The 16,923-nt window shown below is 44.8% G+C and overlaps 1 protein-coding gene across 3 annotated transcripts in view; it reads right to left on the reverse strand.

Moving 5' to 3' along the window:
* LOC126543912 (uncharacterized) overlaps nt 1–16,448 on the reverse strand; it is a 91,542-nt gene extending 75,094 nt beyond the window's left edge. For 2 of the 3 annotated variants that reach the window (XM_055062412.2, XM_055062410.2), the window contains exons 1-8: nt 15,695–16,448; nt 11,945–12,054; nt 10,077–10,184; nt 8,114–8,296; nt 6,882–6,969; nt 4,944–5,053; nt 2,112–2,411; nt 409–505 (exon numbers count right to left, since the gene is read on the reverse strand). In XM_055062412.2, coding sequence (XP_054918387.2) covers nt 409–505; nt 2,112–2,411; nt 4,944–5,053; nt 6,882–6,969; nt 8,114–8,296; nt 10,077–10,184; nt 11,945–12,054; nt 15,695–16,325 — 1,627 coding nt within the window. In that variant the 5' untranslated portion in view covers nt 16,326–16,448. The remainder of the gene's footprint in view (nt 1–408; nt 506–2,111; nt 2,412–4,943; nt 5,054–6,881; nt 6,970–8,113; nt 8,297–10,076; nt 10,185–11,944; nt 12,055–15,694) is intronic. The other variant, XM_055062411.2, reaches the window with a different exon arrangement.
* Nucleotides 16,449–16,923: the final 475 nt, after the last annotated feature.

The raw sequence follows: 16,923 nt of genomic DNA on the forward strand, positions 1-16,923 counted from the left end.
GTTTCGTAAATTAGATGCTAGGTTTCACGTTCTACTGGTTGATTCAAATTTAGCTTCTGAACATTTAGCTTCTCTAGCCCCATGAACAAATGAAAAAAAAATTTGTCTCCTTTGAGCAGAAACAGAGTGGTTCTGGATTAACAAGTGCCGTTGCCTGCTCTGTGCCTCAGTGCATATGAAGAAATTAACATAAACCATTAATTGCATTGCTAGCATGTAATGCTATCCACATTGCACTCGTGGCACAATGCACTCTCCTTTTATTTTATTTCTTCTTTTTCTTTAAGAAGACTTTTTCAGCAGTCACGGGGTACCAGAGCTTAATGAGACTTGCTTTTAAGAATTCCACAGCTGTGTACTGCCAACTCCTGCAGATAAACAGGGATAGTAACAGGATGGCCATAGTACCTAGAGTCGGCGTCTGTGTCCCATCGTCACTGTCCACTTCCATCTCGACCGATTCGTAGTTGTCGACACTGTGCTGTCCATTTGGAAGTGGAATGCTCTGCGTAGAGAAGGCCCCTCCCCAGAGGATTTGTGAAGCAATCATACCACAAATGTGCACATGTCACGGCAAGGACCCCCTTGGCCAGGCTGAATAAGAGACTAAAAGGACAGACTCCTTGCGGTCGTGAACATTCACCCGATTTGTGGGCATTCCAGTCAGAGTTATTTCGCGCATTATGGACGTCACGCATACAAAGCGATCCGGCAAAGAAATGCATGTAAATTGACTAATTTCACAAAAGTTTCTTAATTCCCGAGGCCCTCATCGGTCCTTGTGCACTGTGTGGTAGTGCTTAAACCACACTCCTGGGTGGAGGCCAGTATTTGTACTGCAGATACGTAGTGTCCTCATGGTCACTTTCACATAAAGTACTCTCTTCCGAGGACGTTTGCTGATTTTCTGAAGGTGAAGTGTATTCATCAACAGCACTGAAATATTCTTTTGATTGACTGAACTCACGCGGATTCCATCCATAAGACGCACGTGCAGAAAATGCAGCCACCATCCCACCGCTTATCGTCACAAGTTGCATGAAAACCGCATTTAGTGCCACATAAAAAGTGCTTCCTTTGTATAGAGACATTGTTAAGTGCACTTATTAGTTGAAAAAGCGCCAGAAAGCTGGCACTACCAACGCAAATAATTGGCAAACGCAAGCACGTGTGCGCGTCAGGCGCTTTGCAACATCTGACCGCAACCAACATATTCATGTGGCGGAAGGGGCCCAACACAAAACCAGAAATGGTTAAAGACACCAACTAGCTAACTAACTAACTAAAGACACTAACTTCCCGAGTCATGAATTAGGCTAGCACTGACAATCGAAGCGTGAAAATCCTAATTTGATTCGAAGGTGCTGTAGAATCTCTTGAAAGAAAGCAAAGATGGTGGAAAGTTTCGTTCTGCATTTTCTAGTGTGCCCTTTTAACTACAGGATAGCTAAATTTCGACTTAGTGCACCGTTTTCGCGTGCCTTTGTTCAAGTGGCACACGGCGCTATAGCCCTAGTCAGGTGACTCATGTCATAACCTTTCATCTCAGCACCTTGCCCATCGTGTACTCACGCACCATCAAACAAACAAAAAATAAATAAGTAAATAAACAAATAGGAATTGACTCAACAATACAGTGACGGGGCTACAGCAGCCCACACAGCCATTATGTAATAGTGCCTCTTCCCGTGCTTGTTTCGTGGTACTGCACAGAATCATTGCGCTCATGAATGTACGGCCGTAGGCTCGTCTCATGTGTTGGATACATTCTTCTTTTTTTTTTAACATTGCTGCATTATTAAAATTTAGTCTCTCTCTGTGTGCACATTTTAGGCCGAGGACGTCGCAATTTCGATTTCAAACAAACGCGCCGGTGTCGGCGACCCCGGCAATGGCAGTAGTGAACCTGGCAAAACAGTGAGAGCGCAGTAGGCACAAAGCAAAACGGGAAACCTTACGCTACTTACACCCCAGTGGCAATGGACAACCACCGATTAGCACAGCTCTGCGCACACAACATGTAAAAAAAGTTAAAAAATAGAAATGGGGCCCCTCACTTTAGCAACTACACTATTACGACAGGTCCCCAGATAAGCAAATGAACCACTCACGTCCAGAGGCAGCGTGTGTGTCATGACACCGTCGCCGACGGTCACCAGAGAAGCCGCACCAGAGAGGCCACCTCCTGTGGTTGCACCCTTCGCGGCCGAGTCTTCTTCGCCCCCATTGGCCTGCGCGTAGGCCGCCCGCTTCCGCTTGAGCATGCGCAGGTACTCGCGCTTGATGGCCTTGAAGGCCTCCCAGTTGTCGTAGCACGGGTGGCGCTTCCACTTGTGGTAGGCACGGTCCTTTCGCCGCATCTGCTGCGTCAGCTCCCGGTCGTACCAGGGGTGCCGGTGGCCTCTCTTCAGCTGCCGGGAGCAAGCGAGAGGCACGGCGGGCCAAGAGTCGGATGACGCGCACAACCAAGAACCGAGACGAGCATGGTAAAACAAAGAGCATCTTCGTAGGTGCGTGCAAGTTAGGGGAAACGCCTAATAAATATTCAAAAGCTCATAGCAGCTCCAATCTATCGTGAAATCCTGCAGCAGACTAAGATAAAAATGAGATATCCTCCTTTTTTATTGCTGCAGTTGCTCAACTGTAATGCGCACATTTTTCCAGAAATGTTTACTGAAGTATAACACATGTTAGACTTGAGTATGAAACAAAAAACTACAGTAGTGACATTCTATCATGTTTGGCATTTAACATTTCTGTAATCCAATCCTGCAACTGTAAAAGGTACAGTAGGCCCGTTCGCTTTAGAAGTTCATTAGGCTACAGTATACAGTAGACACTATAGTTGGGCTCTCATGGTTTGCAAGTCTTTTAAGAAACATGATATCTCAAATGTTATGGTCGGTGCCAAAGATGAAATTCTCTGGGCGGTTCACAGCGACAAGGTTTCTGACAGCGACGATGAACGATGCCCGGTCTATTGTAGGTCGGATACAGTCATTTATATGTTCTTCAATGCAAAATCAAACTGCCATTAAAGCTGGTACATGAAACTTACCATGAAAAGCTGGTACAGTAAAACCTCGTTAATTCGACCCCTGTTAGCTGGGAAAATCAGATTCGTCTTCTGGTCTTGGCAGGCCTCTTGGACAAATTTAATGGCGTCGAACTCCTGTTAATTCGGACATATTTGGTTGCACACCAGTTGATTTGGACAAACCTGAGCGTGGGGAGGGCGAAGCGCCACAAATGCGTGACATAAATGAACAAAACCTCATTAATTCAGATTTCATGGGACCCCCAAAAAATGCCACAAACTAACCGAACGTCAAATTATTGAAGGTATCAAGAAAAAAAATAAACAGAAGCTTACTGCGTCAACATGCTTTTATTTACTGAATGAATCAGCAAATCCTGCTCCTATTTTTTACACAAAAGCAGTGCGAAAGCTGAAATTCTCGTCATTTCGTTGATTAGGGGTTCACAGCGGCAAATACCTCATGACTTCCTTCACAATGCAATCGCGGCGCACGTCATCATCTGAGACATACTTCTCACTACCGCTCTCACATCCCGATTATTTTTTCGCCAGTGTAGCCGGTGCTCATCCTGACAGCTTTGCACCGAGTAAAGACGAAAACTACTGTTTGCTACAACTGCAGACGAAACCACGGTCACTATGGACGCGATCGTGGATGGCGACTACGCAGTTATGAAGGCACACGGTTGGCGTGTGCACCGAGTCGTAACGAAACTACCGTTTGCTGCAACCGCTGTGGAATAAACCACGGCCGTTATCGACGCGATAATGGATGGTGACTACGCAATCATGAAGGTACGCGTCCAATGCGGTGCTAAATGGCTTTAAAGGCACAAACAGGAACTACGCATTCTGGTGTCGCTGTCATTCATGCACAATTTTCACTGTTTACTATAGCAATGCAGACTCCACCGCTTAGTCGGATGCCAATGCCGTTTTTGCTCTTTTGCATCGCACGCTCACCGAGCTCCAAGAGTTGTCCGAATTGAGCAATGTGCGGCCAAATACATCCGAAGTGATGACAGTTTAATTGCATTAAATAATGCGTACGGCTGCCGGGGCCAAAGGAAGAGCCCGAATTGTCTGAATTATCCGATTTTCCCAATTAACGAGGGTCAAGTTAACGAGGTTTTACTGTAAAAGCTTAAAATCCGAATACCAGACGATGTTCTGAGGTTGTGGAGGTGTTAACCTTTTCCTCAAACTCCGCAGTGTATAAATTTATGTGGCCGAGCAGACCATAATGACACTCCAATGCAACGGTCCCTGAAATGACAGACTTCACAAACGGTACCAGAAGAGATTGTGTGGGAACCCTCGACAGCTGGATGCTTCTAGAAAGGTGTTCACTTTTTTTTAAAGGAATGATGCCCTTGAAATCTGTTGTAGTGAGGATATTTAGGTAGTATTTGTTGGTTCATTCCGTAATACCATAGAGAATAAAGCTGTTAACCAGCACACAGGTGCCGTGGTAGTAAAGGTGAACAGCACATATACCTCAAAGAGCTATACCAGTTCGCGTCCGGTGACCAACACACCCTGCAACTTGGGGTGCGGTCTTGTACGCGTTCCAAAATCGAATGGAGGCGGTCCGTTCATTATGTCACGAAATAGGTGGTCCTTCCATTGCGTTCATCCGATAGCAGACAACACGGAATGATTGGCAGCAGATATCACGTCACAATTGACGTCATGGCGTTCATCACGGCTTGGTGGAATGGACCGCCTCCATTCTATTTTGGAATGCGTACAAGATCGCACCCTTAGTTCTGCTCCTTGCATTCCAGCCTTTGCATTGGCAGTAAAAGTCCAACCTCCGACAACCAACCAATGAAACAGGTGAAACAGCCAAAGAAAGCTGTTCGCTTTTTTAGAGAAAAGTGCCCTAAGACGATGGCTATACCTGCTGCCTTTCCTGGACTTCCTGTATGGGACGGTCTGCCTCGAGCAAGTCGGATGGCAACACTTCCAGCGGAAGCACTGATGCATTTTCGGCCTCATCCGGAGGAACTGCTGAAAGCAATCAACAGCAGTGTTACCACAACGCGTGAAAAAACTAGAAAGTTATTCCCCTGATGATGACGATGATGTATGGGGTTTTGTGGCGCAAGGGCCAGGTATGGCCAAAGAGCGCCATGTCTGTGCTAATGAGTTTGCAGTGTAATTATGATTACTATGAAGTTCATGTGAGGTGGCTGTAAAGAGGCCTTAAAAATATACGCTCTAAAGTGCGTAAAATCTGTATGATAAAATTATGGCAATGACGTATGACTTGTACTATGAACATTTAGATACATATAAGAAGAATGATACGATAGGTAAAATATATCAGATTATGAGAAATGCCAGAGCACTACTGCCTCCTTAGAGCCCTTGAAACACAAGGGCCTGGAGGCATGTGCTATGCAAAACAATTAAGTTATTCCCCTGTGGTCATATGCTGTGGTCAAAAACACACATTCACGAGCACATACAAACACGTTGGCGATTCTCTTTTATTTAACCTTGGTAAATTTGACTTTTCGCGTAATTCAAAAGCACTGGAAAGTCCAGGAGAGAAACCATACATTGTTATGGAAGAAAACCTGGTTTAGTCGGAATGCAAAAGCATGCTGCTTCGTTTAACTCAACCTCACTGGCATCTCCTTGTGCATGCGGTAGCTACTACGGCATCAAGAACAAGAAATTCCCTAGGCATGAAGCTATTTTACTTTTACTTTAATTTTATTTTAAGAACATTTCTTCTGGTTCAATGCTGAGGCAATGTTTGAACATGTCGAAGCTTGTTTCAGCATGCCAGTGGAATCATGCTTCAAGAGCCAGATGCAGAAGGATGTTACAAACTGCATCAGACAATAAAAAATATGTATAAATTCATTCGTTTTGCCGCTTTCGTTCATTCGACCTTACGAATAATTTGACCAAATCTTGTGGTCCCGCAAGGGTTGAATTAACGAGTGTCCACTGTGCATAATGATTTGATACCTGTCAACCTGTGAACTGTGCTATAGAATGAAGACTTGCCATTAGTACAGACCAAATAATTTTTCTTTTCAGTATCCCTCTAACCACTCGGCACAGTTTGGCGCAATTTGCTCGGCAATTGCATCACTAGTACCAGTTCATCAAAGGCATCCTTTAATCTTAAACGCAAGAAGCAGACATTTTTGTGCTGTCTCGGATCACAAAGAAAGTACTTCATAAAGTCATTAAAAGCCAATGGTGGCAAAATTTCACTAGGGCTAAATTGCTTATAAATAAGTAGTTCATACTACCGAAGCAATCTTGGCAAAGCCTCCGGGCTGGTAACTGGGATCTGAATTTTTATTAACAGCCTTTCAATGGCACCTTGACAGACAATGATACGACACCTGATACGACACAGATTCGAGGACATGGTCTTCGAGATTGTGTTTGCCATGATTGTCACCTCTGAGGTCATGCTGGGAAGCGCACCTGTTTTTCAATATTCTGGATTCTGTGGCCGTTTTAGTGAGTAGTAATGGCGGAATTAAAAATTCTTCTTTTTTTTTTTTTCAGTTTTCGCATACAATATGGCCAATAAATGAGCCTTTTTGTAATGCATATGCTCATATCTCAAACGTGAAATGTTGTACAAAGGCTGCTCTATATCTATTCCATCTGAAACTAGGCTTCATGCACGATCAAAAACATGATGGCAGTTGATCTTCAATATCACCAGTAGTAAGCAACTTGCAAAGCAAGTTGAAAGTACCATTTCCATCAGCGAAATTTCATCAATCTCCCAATGAATACGGTGCCATCACTTTACCTAATAAAGGAAACCAATCAAATACATTTCTTTCACGCTGGTCATTACCTGCATTCTTTTCCTCTTGTACTTCGGGGGTTTTTGTACTTCTGATTGATTCCAGAGCCTTGCGCCGTAGTTCAATGAGATCAGCATCCTGCAGCAATCAAAAGAAAAGAGTCCGTTTCCTCCTCCAGTCAACAACACAGAGCCTGAAAGTGCACGAGCGGCTAGCCACAGTGAATACATGCGCAGTTAAGAAGAAGACACATCGAAGACCTTGCCAAAACTATAGGAGTAAAAGTAAAATTCCAATTTTGGAGTGTTGCTTGCCGAAAGCAAGATCTGATTATGAGGCCCGCCGTATTAGTTTTGACCACACGGAGTTCTTTAATGTGCACACAATGCACGGCAGATGAGCGTTTTTTTTTATTATTCCATCCAAATGCGGCCACTACGGCTGGCCAGGATGGAACCCCTAACATTATGCTCAGTAGCGCAGTGCCAAGGCAACGGAGTTAAGACAGTTAAAAATATATGATAGCAAGTTTATGTACGACGGAACAACTCTGCATAGAATGTTAAGACATTGTTCAGCAGAACTTGGCAAACATGTAAACATAAGGCTAAAGGCGCATTCACACTACCAGTGAAACAACAAGGCCACGTGACCAAGCTGGTTGCTGACGGTTGCAAACGGTCACTTTGTGCATGCAGCCTTCGTTCAGTGAATACACAAGAACTGAAAACTTCTGCAATCCAGACACACCAGCAACCGAAAAAAAAGAGAGAGAGACAAGAGAGAAAAAAAAGATTCATGAAAGAAAATATTATGAAGACAGCTTCATTACGTGTTTCTGAGTGTGCCCTACAACTTTTCCAACACAACTCATGCCTTAAAACAAATACAGTAAAATCTAGTCAACTCGACCCTGATTAATTTGTAAGATCTAATCATAATAGTCATCAGTGAGAACCGTAAGGCATACAGGAACAAAATGAGTGCCTCCTGCTTTTGTACCGTTACGTTCACTGTTGCATTTAACCCGGTACCATGTTGGCCGTGCACCTTCAGAATTGCGTCACTGTCCACTGACTGCATCTACGGTGACTACAGATTCATCTGCAGCGGTTACAGCGAACAGTAATTTCATTTCAATTCAGAGCAAGGGGGTGCACGACGCCACAAACACTGCGGCAGCTGCCAATGATACTGTGGCGATCGTTCAATCGTCATAGGAAGTCAGCTGACCAGCCAAGCCAGATGGCCGAGACTGGTCATTTGAGCAGCGGACACTTGCCTCCCCATCGCTAACATCGCTGGCCTGAGGAAGAAGCGGAGGGGGCGTCGGAGGAAGCGGAGAGACCGGCAAAGAGCGGCATTCGATGTTTCCATCACAGATGACTGGAATGGCAGACAGCGGTGGAACTTGCTCTTTTCCGTCTTCGTTGAGCGCTTCTTTTGGCTTGTCTTCAGACAGGCTCTGCCCGAGAGCAAGAACAAAAAAATTCAAAGCAGGTTAACCACCCACCACATTATCAACCAATCAAAGGAACAGATCATAATGTGCAGCTGCAGCACCTACAATTGTTCTGGGAAACAGTAACCTATTTTGTGCTCCTTCACAAATGAATGATACTGTGGTGTCCTTTTGCTCGGTTTTCTATGCGATCTCGCAAACCATTCACCGTTTCTAACGCTTCCTTCATAGATCTTGTGAAAATATTCTGGTGGAACTGAAAAAAGCATTACAGTTCAATCCGGATATACTGAACCCACATATAATGAATTATTGTGTATAATGAACATCAGTAATATCCCCTTGAAAATTTTCGAATTAAATTTTTATTGTATATATCAAGTTACCTATATAACAAACTCTTTTATGACCCCCTTCAGATTCAATATATCCAGGTTCGACTGTAGTTACCTGCAACACTGAGAAGGCCATTCATCTTAGGTAATACTGCCTCTTAGAGGGTACCACAATCTATAGGATGTACAAGACGAGTTTCTATATAAAATAATGACATATTGACCACTTTTCTTTAAAATTGATAGAGAGCTTTATCATTTCTATTGAGGGACCAGATATTTAGCAGCAGCCAGGGAAATACCACAGATATTTCCACGTACATAACTGACATAAAAGCTGTGGTATGTTTAGCCAGAAACTCGACCCATGGCAAATAAGGCATGATACCTTTCAGTCCACCATTTTTAACAGTCCCTGCTGTAACCAGTGCAGCTGCTTATTCTGGGCAAGTAAAATATTTGAGGATTGGTGCTGTATGGCGGTGAAAACAAATTCAAAATTGTTATGGCCATACATGTACTGCAGTGAAAACAAATTCCACATTGTCACGACCATACATGTACAATGATGACTGACCATTTGAAGATATGCGTGTTTATGGAACAAAGCACCATGTATAACATTGCTCTGGATGTGCTATAACCTTCCGTGACTTCTAGGGATTATAGAACCTAGTTTAGCCCAATAACATTTGATTATTGCAAGTTTTTCACTTTTGTTTTTAGGAAAGAAGCGCACAACTGAGCTTGCTTGCAGACAGTCACATGGCATGCCTCACGCTATGGCCGCGCGTCCCTGGGGCAGTATTCTCTAACAATCCATCCTTTTCCAATCTTCTAGCCTTTCGTCATTGGTTCGGACGTGCATCACAGGCCACCGCATTGTTATCTTTGCTGGGATGGCACCCTTGGCGCGACGAATGATAAACATGGAAAATGAAATGGAATGTTTCAAAATGCTAGTCCTAAGGCGTCAAACCTATTTGAAACGTAAAAATAAGTTGTATAGATATTACTACATTTGTAAAAAATTCATTATGGGAGTGTATCCATGCGTTCAACAATAAGCCAAGTGAAAAACTGCACACATTTAAAAAATTTGGCGCTTTATTGTCACCTGTAAAACTATTGGCTTGTTTCTTTTTCTCAGAATAAGTTGTTCTAAAGAATTTAGACCTATCCATGAAAAATGTGACCCTCAAACGGTTAATAAATGTTGTGAAATGTCAAGAATGGTTTAGGACAAAATTACACATCGGTAACCATCACTGCTTCCTTGAGACAAGAGCATCGTTTACACAGCCCCAGCATCTCTCTCAAAGGTGTATGGTCGGGGAGAATGGAGTAAAAGGCGCTGAAAAGATTACCATGGCATCCTTATACCATGGCCAATTAACTTCTTTTATGTTCAGCTAAGACACATAACTAGACTCAGTGACTCGAATTACCTTTCGAGCTTTCCTGCACTTCGGCTTATGGGTCTTTTTTCTGCGTTCGCTCGTCTTGGAAGACTTTTCATGGGTCGTCGTACTCGTTGGGTGGTGCTCTTCTATACTCTGAAGTCACACAGAAAATAAAAGAAAGAGAAAATGTACTTCTGCGAACAGGACATGCTTGACTGTTTCTGCACGAAGATTTTAATTGGATTGACCCAGAGTGACTCAAGTTCAGTCACAAGTAAATGGCGATAAGGCAAGAATGAGGCTATGATGGTAGCTGCTTGAAAAACGGCAGCAATCAGCACATTTACCAGAACTCTGACTATAATCACCTGACAACTTGAGACCATCTCATTACGACCACCTCCAAATAAGCACAACCAAGGAGGCACTACAATGCTCACATCCTCATGCTGAGAGCACCAAAAACTCGGTGATAAGCGAGCTGACAGAAAAAGTTGGCAAGAGATTCGCATCGCATATCACTTGACTAACGACTTGGTACAGCAAATGCCAGTGCTTAATCACTGGTGTAAAAGGCCAATTTGCCCGAAATGCTGCCCTCATTGAAGTGATGTTACACAAGTTATGACCACTTCACTCAAGTCGTTCTTACAGCTAAATGCACATCGCATTTCTTCAAGCCCCCTAACCCTCCCCACGTGCTCGGTGCATGCACCATCGGTGGCTGGACAGCACAACAATGACAATGATGAGAATGCACCTTGAGCAACTGCATAATTGCCCTCGCAATAAAAGGAACAAGGGTCTGCTAGTTTTGCATGTGTCAGTACAGCCATTCCAAAAAAAAGAAAAAAAAGATTAGCAGGAGAAATTAATGCCAGGAGCAGAAAAATTCTGCTGAAATCACGCTTCTGTTCACGAACGCATGAACATTGAAACTTCTGGACTATTTACTCTTCAGTCCATAAAGGCAGGAGACACAGCCAGGGTAATCACACTGACCCAGAAAGCTCATTTGCACACTGACACACAGCACGCCAGCGTCTTGTGGCAACATTTTAGGTTCACCCCTTAGGAACAGCCTCCCCTATGGTGCATAAAGGGAAAGGTGCAACGTTCCCACTATCTGAGCACTTATCAAGTAACGGCATACCACACAGTGGAGTTTTGCTACTCCAGTTGTCTTTTAGATGCGCTCATCTTTTGTCTGGATGACTGTGCTTGTTCACCCCTATCGTCAACGCAGCAACGTTCCGCCAGCTAGCCTAGCCAGAAATACTATTCATCAACCCACTTTAGTTAGGGCGTGACCCCGTAAGATGCCACCACCAGTCTTTTAAAGCTACACCAGACATCGCACAATGAGTGCAAGTCAAGGAACAATTCTACTGGCAGTTAAAGCATGGTTTTGTTAACCATCTAAACCCTATTTTCGTCTATCGCTCAGTTGTGCACTAGGCATATGTGGCACAAGAATAGAGACCTGGGTGAACTGGTATATGTTCACAATACAATACGAGGTACAATTTATAAAACACGGCACGTGGTAGCTGAAGCCACATTTTCAAGCACTGATCATGGCCCATTCGCATGACAATTACATTCTCAGAGGATAGCCTTTTCTTCCCCTGCAGTGTCTGCAAGTGCCGGTGAGTATCTGGAGTAAATCTTTAACAAAAATTACTGCTACAGAAAGATAAAAGAAACCCACCAGGAGGGTCACACTGAAACATAAGTCAAAACTGTTTTACCATGAACAGTCGCTGCCCCAACAAGATGGGAAGCTGGGCAACTGAAAAGACTGCTATAAAGAATTCACTGCAATCCATCATGAATGGCACAAGCACTAATAATTATGTGCAGCCAAAAATGACAACCAACACTTAAATGAGTATTAGCAAAGTCAGGCTTACATGCTTGTTGAGATCTTCAAGCTGGTGCTGTATGTTCCTGTACTGGGCGAGCAAATCTTCGTACGACGGTTCATTGCTATTCGCATTCTGCAGGAACTTGGGTTGAGATTCTGGACGTTCGTGCTCGTTAAGGAAAAAAAATTTTAAATTCCAGGGCCTTACATGCCAAAACCATGCTGTGATCGCGAGACACACTGGCTACATTTTATCCCTGATGAAAATGCAGCCGCCGCAGCCGGGATCGAACCCATGACCTCATGCCGAGCAGTGCCAACACCATAGTGACTAAGTTACAGTGGTGGGTGATCATCAAGATCGTGATCACAGATTACGCAGTGCAAATGTTTACAGTGCTTCCCAATTACAAACTTGTACAAATATTCCAAGCTTGCCATCCTGAAAAACTAGGGAGTTGTACCTGATATAAATCAACAGTAGCTCTTTTAAAGTGCACAAGTGGTTCAAGAGTACCCAGCCTTATAAGATGTTGCCTGGCCTTCATTTTTCTTGGCTAATAAACAATCTTTTTCTACCACGGAATGAGTTCCAATTAAGACTGTTCCAAACTGCAAGAGAGATGCCTTGGGATAACTTGACCGGAAGTGGCATATTTTAGGAATGGACATCTCGAAAGTGGGTGCTAATGTCAGCATTCATGTTAAGCAGATATGACTTCACTACTGCTCAGCTTTGATTGGGCAAATGCAACACGTGCCCTAAAGTGAACAGCTAAGTAGTAAATCAGTGAATATTTAATCAGCAACACGGACATGACAATGTTGTATGCAGGGAAGTTCTGCCTTACCCAGATATCTACCTGAAAAGGCAGGATAGTGCTACCTGTTCCTGGCAATTCCTTATAAACCTGTGCAAATTAAAAGAATTAAATTTGGCAGAGACACCTAAGACTGCTTACGTGTGGGAATGTGAAAGCGTTATACCATTTATAGAACTCACAATGCTATGAATGCGCTCATGTTATACACTCATGATGTGGAGCCACTTCCTACCAATTAGCTGCATCACCACAAGCCCAATGATGCACGCACTAGGCTAAGCCTTTAGTCAGCCAGAAGGCTGTGACGTGATGTGTGCAATTATACATACGCTAAGCACACATTTAGTCAAACAGAACTATGAAGCCACTGTGGCGTCGGAGGAAGCGTGCTTGTCTCACCCTGGAGAGCCCAGGTTCGATTTCCACCCAAATCTACAGAATTTTCAAAGCCATTAATTTACTTTGTTTATAGGAACCTCCCGGAATAAATTTGATATCAATCTGAGCATTTTCTTCGAGCAATCTGAGCCACCGATTATGACAGATCTTTGCGTAATGGGGCATATAATGTTTTCACATTAAATAAACAGAAAACGAAAAAGGAGGTACAAGCACTGGCTGTATTACCCTCTAGGTACCACTTTTCTAGTGCAGAAAGAATTCGATGCAAAAGAATTCGATGCAGAAAGAATTCAATGCAAATGAAAAATATTCGATGCAAAAGATATCCACTGAATGTTTACTAAATGCTTCATCCTCTACAGCAAAATTTGATCCTCTTGCTGTTTTCGAAAGACAAAAAAATATTCAGAAGAGACAGCATGAAAAGCTTCCACTACACTCTGTTTCATACTCAACAGGCAACACCATGGAAGCTACGCAAATGGTGTGGTCACAGAAGTCTCACATCATTAATTTGACAGGGTAGTGTGCTTCCTACGGTATAACAAGTTCCCATACTACGACTTGTGGACACAAGATTACGTCGGATCACACACTATTTGTGCCTTTTTGGGCTTCTAGTGTGTGACATACTATGTTTGGGTCGCAAGGGAAAGAGTGTGCTGTAGCCGCTGGTACGGAGACGTGTCCCTATGCATATCTGGTGGAAAAATAGGTTCAGATCTGCGACGCAGTCTACAAAATAATTATGCCTTATTCTGCGACATAAAAGTATGAAAATGTTACATCGAATTACATTATGCATACGTATACACCGTTCTTTCGTATGCGACACACTACTTTTTGGTGACGAAATGAGCAGAGAGGTCTGTGTAGCCTTTGTATCATTGTCTAGTATGTATAACATGGAGTACAGCAGCATGACATACATGCTGGATGAACCTTATCCCGGCACACCTCCTGCGCATGCGTAGCCTGTTTCTGTGCAAAGCATCACGGGTTGTGATGCCATCACTACTGAGGGCCCTCTACTCCACCACGGAGTAGAGGTGCCACGGTGTGCGTTTGTGAACAAAAGCTGGAGTGGTGCACTACCGCAGGGTCCTCACCTTCCACCGTGCGCACAGTCAGCGGAGTGAAATTGGTGCCGGCAATGCAACGTATTAGACCGTACAGACTGTAGCGGCAATCACAGGCCAACTCCTGCATCTGCAGCCAGACACTTTACGTAGCTTTTTTTTTTTTATGTAGCCTCAAGAAAAAATTCGGTTGTGATGTGGGTATGTAAGCAAGCTTCATGTGGGCCTATCCGCTGCGAAGCTATCTGCATGATTGAGCTTACCGTGGCCATTTTGGCACCTAGTGATGGGATAAGTGTATAGAGTACTGTAGTGAGCTGCATAGTTATGCTGGGTTTTCCTGTGCAAAAGCAAATTGGGCCATCTTTGCACCAATTACAATATGTGCAAGCACTTTGAGCTCAAGACTGCAGTAATCTTCAATTAAAATTCAATGCACGTACATGGTACTGTTTAAAGGCCCAGCTGGTTTAGTGTGCTTGTCCAAAGTTGATTCAAAACCTTTATCAAGCAACGCGGTTGGAGGGAAAATGTGCTGAATAATGTAAATGCAAATAAAAAGAAAACACTAACCCAAGTGACAGTGTACAGAATGCACACCCCTGAAGCTACTACGTCTAGTCGTGAAACAGCAAACTAATAACTGCAGCAAAGACTATTTGTGGATATGCTGGCCCCACCAGAGATGGGATCACAAATCACCATTACTTCTTCACATAATATGCTGTGTTGGTACCCGCCTCAAGCATCACTCCACTTTTCCTGAAACCGTATACTCCTAGGTGTGTATACCAATAGCTGAATAGGTCTAGGAAATGAATGTTGACTAGAATCACTGGAATGATTATTTTCAGGAAAAAGAAAACAAAAAAAACCTGTGTCTGCAACCTGCAGCAAGAAATAGCCAATGCACCAGGTTTTCGGTTGGACAGTGCCCATAAACTAAATGGCAAGGGTATGTTGCGAGTCACAGTGCGCAGATGTGTTTTTAACTTGGGTGCTATCGAAAGTGGACGGGTAGTGTAGAGTGACGCGCATTCCCGAAAGCTGAGAGTTATGAAAATAGCGGCGGACGGCGACGATATAAGGAAATTTAACGCAAGCAAAACAACTGCACGTGGCATAAGCGTGGCACAGACACAGTCTTGCACGACGTGGCAATACGCCGTCGGCGTGTGAAGCGCACCATTACGCGCAAGGGAAAAAACAAGGTCACACGGCAGCGGACGTCAGCGACTATGAGCGCCAATGAGACACAATGTCGTACTTGGGATTAAAAAGAAAAGAAAAAAGAAAGAAAGAGAGGTCGTTTTGGGCTTGCTGCGAATAAAGTGAAACACCGTCGGTGTTTCCGTGACGTATCGAAGCAGTACTAAACCACTACACCTGAAGCCTTTGAATTTAGCAGTGTGGCGCTTCCCCATGAAGAGACCCTTGCGTAAGCGAGACAAGTAGTACAAGACTGAACAGTCGCCAACAAACGCAGGATACGGCTTTTCCTCGCACTCCCCGAGTGCGACGAGGGCGGGGGCGGGCTCCGGTCGGGTCGCGACCGCTGCGAAGTCGGCGGCGGTGGCGGGAAGCGGCCGTGGGAAGACGAGTTCTCGATCTCCCGACTCGAGTGACCCGAGGAAGACCTGCGGAACCACGAGTAGTGGTCGAGGTGCGACGTCGTCGACGACCTGCGCGCCCCGCCCCGATCGTCGTTGCTGGCACCGCTAGTCCTCGAGTCGTGCGGGGACACGAAAGACGGAAGAGAAACACAGCCGCGACTCGCGGGCGGTCGGCACTGAACGGCCGAGCGCAAGGTAACGCCGCTGCTGCTAGGAGGAGGTCGCGAGTGGCCCCCACTGCCGCGGTCGTGGTGACCGCTCCCGCTGGGCGGGTTGAAGACGGACAGGGGCTTCTTGTAGTAGCGGGGCGCGGAGGAAGAATTGTTGACTCGGCGCCGACACTTGTGCGGATGGGGCAGCAGCCCACGCGACGACGGCTCGACAATACCGAACGGTTTGGCCGGAGGCCTAGGCACCAAGGCGGTCCTCGCATCGTAGTCGCCCAACTCCTCGGCGTCGTCGCTTATTTCGCCTTCCTCGAGCTCGCAGATCGGCGAAGGGGAAGTCATGGTAGCTCCGTGAGCTCAGGGGCAACGGGGCCCCGAAGATAGCGCGTATTAAAACCCGAGGTAGCACCTCCGATCGCAGGAGACCAGCGCAGGCGCCGCCATTGTTGCGGATTGCAGCGCGTTTGCGAGTTCCTGATGCCAGGCGGCGCCCCTGTTTTCCACAGGAGCACGAAATGCACGTGAGCGCACTTCGCGTGCCGAAGGTCATCGTCATCAGCGTCGGCGGCGTAAGTTGGCGGGCTGTTTGGAAGTACGCGAAACTCTAGCATGTGCGACCGTTCATAGTGCTCATTTCCAGTGCCCGTAGTAATCTATCTATCTATCTATCTATCTATCTATCTATCTATCTATCTATCTATCTATCTATCTATCTATCTATCTATCTATCTATCTATCTATCTATCTATCTATCTATCTATCTAACTTTTCTTTGTTTTTCTATTCCCTCTTTATTTTACTTCCAGTGTAGCGTAGCAAACAGGACAATCGCCTGGTTGATCTCCCTGCCCTTTTTCTTCTTGATCTCTCTCTTTCCGTGACAGTAGACAAACAAGAATAAAGGAAGGCGAAAGAAGATCCCTTTCGGTGAAAATGTTTT

Source organism: Dermacentor andersoni, chromosome 10 (assembly GCF_023375885.2).
Source record: "Dermacentor andersoni chromosome 10, qqDerAnde1_hic_scaffold, whole genome shotgun sequence".
Taxonomy (NCBI): domain Eukaryota; kingdom Metazoa; phylum Arthropoda; class Arachnida; order Ixodida; family Ixodidae; genus Dermacentor; species Dermacentor andersoni.